The following is an 8,217-nucleotide window of genomic DNA, read 5'->3' as shown; positions in this document are numbered from 1 at the left end:
CTTCCCTCTTATTTTCTTCCTCATTCTCCTTCCTGGTGGGACAGTGGTTAAAAGGAAGTATTGCAGGCTATTCTGCCCACTGTCTGGAGTTCGATCCTGACTCAAGGGGCTCAAGGTTGACTCAGCCTTTCCTCCTTCCGAGGTCGGTAAAACGAGGACCCAGATTGTTGGGGGCGACAGGCTGACTCTGTAAACCGCTTAGAGAGGGCTGTAAAAGAACTGTGAAGCAGTATATAGGTCTAAGTACTATTGCTATTCCTCCTTCCCTCCCTCCCTCCCTCCCTCCCTCTCTCCCTCCCTCCCTTCCTTCCTTCCTTCCTTCCTTCCTTCCTTCCTTCCTTCTTTTCTCTTATTCCCTTCCTCATTCTCTTTTCTGGTGGTGCAATGGTTAGAATGCAGAATTGCAGGCAAACTCTGCCCACCACTTGGAGTTCGATCCTGACTGGCTCAAGGTTGACTCAGCCTTCTGTCCTTCTGAATTCGGTAAAATGAGGGCTCAGATTGTAAAGCACTATGGGCCAGTATACAGGTAGTCCTCAACATACGGCCACAGTTGAGCCCGAATTTTCTGCTGCTAAGTGAACTTTCTTGCCCCAATTGTGAGTCACTGCAATTGTTAAGTAACTAAGTCTAAGTACTATTGCTCCTAGTATTACAATATGTGATGACCCGATTTGATAAACTTTTGTCTTAGCCTCACACTCATTTAATCCCACTTTCTTGAATTCGTTAATTAATTTTTTGAACGTGAAGAAGTTAACACCTCCCCACAACGGTTGGAGAGTAGCTGCCCAACACAGGTTAAATGGGGCGTGGTTAGAAAGTTCACACCACAGGGTCCACACTAGTTTTGCACCTTCCAATAACCAGCAACAAATATTTGTTAGAAGAAAGGTCTGCAGTTTTATTTTCTTCCTAACATGCTAGGTTTCTATAGACAGGATGAATACATTTTTCTGCAGCCATCCTCTTGATAGTATGATAACCGATATGTTACTGAAACTTCCTCAGTAAAAAACAAGCCTGTATAGGAAGGTTATTTCAGAAAAGCGAAATTAGTTAGAGAGGGTTATAGGAGTGTAGGAGAAGGAAAGGCAGAAACTGGGGGTGGAGTCAAAAGAGGAATCAGTTTAGCATCCCTACATAGCCACAAACAAGCAAACTCCAGCCTCCCTTGAATTCTGTAGATCCCTATCTAACTGCTAGCAAATTCTCAACTCCTAGTTGAGAAGATTCCTCTGCATAGGCCTTTAATAGTAAATCAGTTTAATTTGACCTTCATTGTGGGGCTGGTTTTCCTTGCCCAACACGGATCTTTGATAGTCAGAAATTCCCTGGAATAACCAAGAAGTTCTTGGTTTTTAGTTTTTTTTCCCCCCAGTGACATGAGATTCTCAGCGAGGGATTAATTATTAAGTGAAGCGAAAGACAGCTGCTTAAATAGAGAAGAGATTAATTCAAGCATGACCCATAACTCTCAGCTTTTTGTGAACAGAACGGCAACGGGACTCACTGCGTCTGCTTTGCTCTGCCTCCACAAACGAGGGACATCGCAAACCTGCATGAACATCCCTTTTAAGTTCGCAATGACCACAGCTGCCAAAACAGACTACAAAGAGAAAAAGAAACATTAGCATTGTTATTTTCTTTTTTTAAAAAAAGTAAAAAACTGTTTGAGAGACTCCAAAGAAGATACAGGTAATCCTCGACTTACAACAATTCATTTAGGGACAGTTCAAAGTTGCAACGGCACTGAAAAAAACGACTTTTGACCGCATTTCACACAACTCTTGCAGCATCTCCTTGGTCACGTGATCAAAATTCAGACGCTTGGCAAGTGGTTCATACGTACGACCGTGGCCGTGTCCCAAGTTCATGTGATCATCTTTTTGTGATCTTCTGACAAGCAAAGTTGTTGTGGAATTGAAGGACACAAGCCAGCTCTTTGGAGAAGGAAAGTTTATTATGCGCAGGTTCAGATGGCCAAAGCCAACAAAAAGATCTGAACCCCGAGGAGCGTCCAGAGTACACATATATAGGTTATACAACGTATGCATTTCCTGATCCCTCTAGATCCCATATATGGTAATATGTTAAACATTGTGATCTCAGCATTCCTGATGGTATGGAAAAGTACCAGACAGTTGAACATTGACACAGAGATATAAAATAGTGAATTGGCTACTAAGCAAAACAAAAACAGGATATGGGTGAAATATGGCTGAAGCAGTCAAGGACAGTGTGAGAGAGCATTATCTCCAGACTCAGCAATTTCTGGAATGCCTCGTGACTTTCCACCTCAAAGTCACGGGGGTACCCTTAACAACCGGGTTACTAACTTAACCACTGCAGTGATTCACTTAACAACTGTGGCAAGAAAGGTCATAAAAAGGGGCAAAATTCACCTCACAAATGTCTCACTTAACACAGAAATTTTGGGCTCAATGGTGTTCGTAAAGTGAGGACTACCTGTACAAGCGGGGGTTTTGGGGGAGTGGTTAAAAATGTCAAAATGGTGCTTGCATCTGTAGCCCCTTGTTTATGTCCATGTTTTTTACATTTTACAAAAATGTACATTTTACATTGTACAAAAAATGACAATAAAGGTTACCTAATCTAATCTAATCTAATCTAATCTAATTTAATCTAATTTCCTACGAATGCCTCTGGGTAGATAAATTCAGACAAGTCCTCTACTTCTGACCGAAATTTCACTTGCTATGAAGCAAGTTATCACCTCACCAGACCCAATTTTACCACCATTTCTACCAGAGTCATTAAAGCGAATCATGAAGTTGTTCAGCAAATCCAGATTCCTCAAATGACTTCCTAGCTGGGAAGATCATAAATTGCGATCATGTAACTGCAAAATCAATCCGAATAGAAGCTGGAAGGGACCTTGGAGGTCTTCTAGTCCAGGCCCCTGCTCAAGCAGGAGACCCTCTACCATTTCAGANAACTTCTGGTGGCAAGTCGTTCCACTGGTTAATCATCCTCACTGTTAGGAACTTTCTCCTTAATTCCAGGTTGCTTCTCTCCTTGATTAGTTTCCATCCATTGCTTCTTGTCTTGCCTTCTGGTGCTTTGGAAAATAAGTTGACCCCCCTCTTCTTTGTGGCAGCCTCTCAAATACTGGAATACTACTACCATGTCCCCTCTACTCCTTCTTTTCTCTAGACTAGCCAAACCCAAATCCTGCAACCGTTGTTCATAAGTTTTTGTCTCCAGGCCTTTCATCATCTTAGTTGTTGCAAGTGTTGTAGGTGGGAGTCAGTTATCCAGTGCCTGAATTGCAGTCATGTGATAGTAAGGGCGGTGCACCTGTTGTAAATTGTAAGCCGTGTTTTCTGAGGCTGTTGTAACTTTGAACCATTTTTAAATGAATGGTTGTAAATTTAAGGATCACCTTTTATTTTATTTTTATTTTATTTTATTTATTTTATCCCCATAACAGTAGCTGACCTAATATTAAACAAACAGTAGCACAAAATATTAAACAAATGGTAAAATATATCAGAATAAAATACCTTTTGCAGCGGTTCCAGCAGCTTCCCCAAAGCTACAATAGCAATTAATACAATAAGTGCTGATATTATACCGGCCACCTGAAAATAAAATATTGGGAATCATCAAGAAAATAAATTTGTTTTCAGAAATATTTATGCAAAGGGGCTAGTTTACACACTTAGTGAGCTATTTTCAGTAGAGAGTTTGAGTTGTCAAAATAATATTCTGACAGAATCAGAGATTTTTTTACAAGGAAATGTGATTTCAAAACCCTATTTGAAAACTTGATATTTTTAAAACTAAGCTTCATAGTCGTATACCAATAAGGATGTCAGATCTACACATGCATGTTTAATATGCAACAGGAATTAAAATGTTGGGAGAGACAGACAGATCTAGGAGAAAAATGTGTGGGTCTACAGCAGGGGTATCAAACTGCCGGCCCATGTGCCGGATGCGTCATTGGGAAACCATGCCCACCCCATTGCCAGCAATGACAAAAAAGCTCTGATACGTTGCGCAACGTCACGTAACGTCGCGGGTTTGACATGTCTGGTCTACAGGAACAAGCAAAGCTGACAAGATAAGAAAGTCAACTCTGACCCTAACCCTAACCCTAACCCTAACCCTAACCCTAATCCAAAATCTAATGCTAATCCTAACCCCAACCCCAACCCCAACCCTAACCCTAACCCAAAGCCTAATCCTAATCCTAATCCTAATCCTAATCCTAACCCTAATCCAAAGCCTAATCCTAATCCTAACCCCAACCCCAACCCCAACTCCAACCCCAACCCCAATCCTAATCCTAATCCCAACCCCAACCCTAACCCTAATCCTAACCTTAACCTAGGGGTAGGTAACCTTGGCTCTTTTATGACTCATGGACTTCAACGCCCAGAATTCCTGAGCCAGCCACGCTGAAGGGAAAGGGAGAGGTTTCCAAGCTGAGCCATACTGGCTCAGGAATTCTGGGAGTTGAAGTCCACGAGTCTTAAAGTTGCCAAGGTTGAGGACCCCTGATATAGGGCAGGGGTGGGGAACCTGGGTTCTTTTATGACTCGTGGACTTCAACTCCCAGAATTCCCGAGCCAGCCAGTTGAAGTCCACGAGTCATAAAAGAGCCAGGGTTCCCCGCCCCTGTCTTAGGCTAAAATCCTACGCAACTAGGATCAACCATTAGATGACTTGTTCAAAATCTGCTCCAGCAAATCAGTTCCAAGAATGATGGGCAGGCCGTAGACGTCCCTTCCTTCTGGGCCAGGTAAATACCTGAGTTTTTCCACCTGTGCTTTCTTGGACCGCAGTGCGAGAGAGCGCGGTGGTTGCAGCAAAGCAAGAAAAGGCTCCTGAAAAGATATTGCTGATTCCAAAGGCGATAAATTCCTAGAAGGTTAGAAAACGGGAATAAACAAACCGTGCGTAAAACACAAAAGTCCTTCATTATACGTGGAAATATTTTATTAGAACAGGCTCAGAGAAACTACAGGTGGCCCTCGACTTACGACCACAAAAGAAGACCAGAATTTCTGTCGTTAAGCAAGGCAGTGGTTAAGTGAGCCTTCCCCATTTTTACAAACTTTTATGACCCAAAGTGAATTGCTGCCATTAAGTGAATCATCACTGTCGTTAAGTGAATCGCCACCATCGTTAAGTGAATTGCCACCGTCGTTAAGTGAATCACAAGGTCATTAAGTGAATCTGGCTTCCCCCACTTGTCAGAAGCTGGCTGGGAAGGTGGCAAACGGCGATCACGTGACCCTGGGACGCTGCAACCCTCGTAAATACATGCCTGTTGCCATGGAGCTAAATTTTGATCAGGGGCTGCGACGGTCGTAAGTGAGAGGACCAGTGATAAGTCACTTTTTTTCAATGTCACTGTGACTTCGAAGGATTGCTAAATGATGTTGGGAATTACAAGACTGAGGTCTTCTGGAACAGCTCAGATTTACTCAGCCCTGGGGTTCGCCATCCTGCTTGTCAACCCTGGCCCCTTTAAGATGGGTGGGGAATTCTGGGAGTTGAAGTCCAGACCTCTCGGAAGTTCCTCAAATGGGCTTGGGAATTTTGGACTGGAACATTGAATTCACTTCACTTCACTTCGCTGTATTTTTACTTTATTTGGTTCATTTGCATGGCTGCTTCATTTCACTTCACTTCACTTCATTTTATTCATTTACATGGCTGCTTCACTTCACTTCACTTCATTTTTGCTTTATTTTATTCATTTGCATGGCTGCTTCATTTCACTTCACTTCACTTCATTTTACTCATTTACATGGCTGCTTCACTTCACTTCATTTTTGCTTTATTTTATTCATTTGCATCACCGCTTCACTTCACTTACCTTCATTTTTAATTTATTTTATTCATTTGCATGGCTGCTTTACTTCACTTCACTTTATTTTTACTTTATTTTATTCATTTGAATGGCTGCTTCACTTCACTTCACTTCATTTCACTTCACTTTATTTTATTCATTTGCATGGCTGCTTCACTTCACTTTTGCTTTATTTTATTCATTTGCATCACCGCTTCACTTCACTTACCTTCATTTTTAATTTATTTTATTCATTTGCATGGCTGCTTTACTTCACTTCACTTTATTTTTACTTTATTTTATTCATTTGCATGGCTGCTTCACTTCACTTCACTTCATTTCACTTCACTTTATTTTATTCATTTGCATGGCTGCTTCACTTCACTTTTGCTTTATTTTATTCATTTGCATCACCGCTTCACTTCCCTTCCCTTTATTTATACTTTATTTTATTCATTTGCATGGCTGCTTCATTTCACTTCACTTCACTTAATTTCACTTCACTTTATTTTATTCATTTACATGGCTGCTTTACTTCATTTTATTTTTACTTCATTTTATTTATTTGCATGTGCTTCACTTTATTTTTACTTCATTTTATTCATTTGCATGTGCTTCACTTTATTTTTACTTTATTTTATTCATTTGCATGGCTGCTTCACTTCACTTTGCTTTATTTTATTCATTTGCATGGCTGCTTCACTTTATTTTTATTTTATTTTATTCATTTGCATGGCTGCTTCATTTCACTTCATTTTTACTTCATTTCACTTCACTTTATTTTATTTTATTCATTTGCCTGGCTGCTTCACTTCACTTCATTTTTACTTCATTTTTACTTTAGGTTACCCATGTGCATGTCTGCCCACCTCTATTCATGTGGTGGTTGTGTTAATCTCCCGTTCTCTACCAGCTGCCAACTTCAGCTATAAATTTTAATATTCTAACCAAAAAAACCCAGCTAGATATGCAGGTTCCTTTATTTAGTGCCTTAAAGAAAACTCAGGTTAGATGGCATTTCCCTGTTCTTCGGGAATCCGGCCCCGTTCTCCATACCTGATTTCCATCAATGGAATAATCATACTTGGTGGCGTATACTTTCCCCACCGAGACGGCGATAGCGTAAGCGACAATCGCAATGGAAAATGACGAGGCCAACATCTCTCCAAACTTCTCCACCGCTGGAGGTTGAGGAGGCAAAAATCTGAAGAGGAAAAGGAGCAGGAGAGAAATGCATATGGATAATTGTATAGATCATGGGTAGGCAACCTTGGCTCTTTTATGACCGGTGGACTTCAACTCCCAGAATTCCTGAGCCAGCCACGCTGAGGGGAAAGAGAGAGGTTTCCAAGCTGAGCCATGCTGGCTCAGGAATTCTGGGAGTTGAAGTTCACGAGTCAGAAAGCGGCCTAGGCCAGAGGTAGGCAACCCTGGCTCTTTTATGACTGGTGGACTTCAACTCCCAGAATTCCTTGAGCCAGCCACGCTGAGGGGAAAGAGAGAGGTTTCCAAGCTGAGCCATGCTGGCTCAGGAATTCTGGGAGTTGAAGTCCACGGGTCATAAAAGAGCCAAGGTTCCCCACCCCTGGTATAGATAGATAATCCTTGACTTACAAAGTTTGCTTAGTGACAGTTCGAAGTTACAATGTGACTCATGACCATTTTTCCACATTTACAACCGTTGCAGCATCCTCATGATCATGTGATCAAAATTCAGAGGCTTGGCAACTGACATGTACTTGTGACGGTTGCAGCATCCTGGGGGGTCACGTGATCCCCTTTTGCGACCTTCTGACAAGGAAAGCCAATGGGGGAAGCCAGATTCACTTAACCGTGTTACTAATTTGTTAATTCGCTTAACAATTGTAGTAAGAAAGGTCGTAAAATGGGCCAAAACTCACTTAAGAACTGTCTCACTTTGCACCATTAATTTTGGGATCAATTATGGTCGAAAGTCGAGGACTACCTGTACATATTATTTATTTATTATTTTTATTTTTATTTTTATTATCTGCACTCACCCTCTAGGAATAGTTTTCACAATCCCCGCATTGTATTTCTTCTCAAGGTCCACTCCGTAGGAAATGCCCGTGGCAACGATAGTCTGGATTAAAAAAAAATAAATAACAGAAGGTATTTTTTTTATTTACTTAGCCTACACACACACACACACACACACACACACACACACGATATGTGGACAATACAATATAGGAGATAACATATTAAATTAAGATAAAACCATAAGAAAATCACCATAATACAGGTAGTCCTCGATTTACAACAGTTCATTTAGTGACCATTCAAAGTTACAGTGGCACTGAAAAAAAGAGACTTGTGAGCGTTTTTCACAGTTACGACCTTCGTAGCATTCCTACGATCATGTGATC

General features: G+C 41.2%; 1 protein-coding gene across 1 annotated transcript in view; it reads right to left on the bottom strand.

The window, feature by feature from the left end:
- Window positions 1-7,940, bottom strand: part of LOC107299671 (pendrin-like) — a gene marked incomplete at its 5' end in the record, with an annotated part of 24,906 nt that extends 16,966 nt beyond the window's left edge. The window contains 5 exons of the mRNA XM_015829018.1: window positions 1,514-1,609; window positions 3,528-3,605; window positions 4,780-4,893; window positions 6,884-7,031; window positions 7,849-7,940. Coding sequence (XP_015684504.1) covers window positions 1,514-1,609; window positions 3,528-3,605; window positions 4,780-4,893; window positions 6,884-7,031; window positions 7,849-7,940 — 528 coding nt within the window. The remainder of the gene's footprint in view (window positions 1-1,513; window positions 1,610-3,527; window positions 3,606-4,779; window positions 4,894-6,883; window positions 7,032-7,848) is intronic.
- Window positions 7,941-8,217: the final 277 nt, after the last annotated feature.

Source organism: Protobothrops mucrosquamatus, unplaced genomic scaffold (assembly GCF_001527695.2).
Source record: "Protobothrops mucrosquamatus isolate PMUCROS unplaced genomic scaffold, P.Mucros_1.0 scaffold5255, whole genome shotgun sequence".
NCBI classification, from domain to species: Eukaryota; Metazoa; Chordata; class Lepidosauria; order Squamata; family Viperidae; genus Protobothrops; species Protobothrops mucrosquamatus.
Note: the sequence above shows the minus strand (reverse complement) of the source record. Positions and strands in the feature narration are given on the sequence as shown.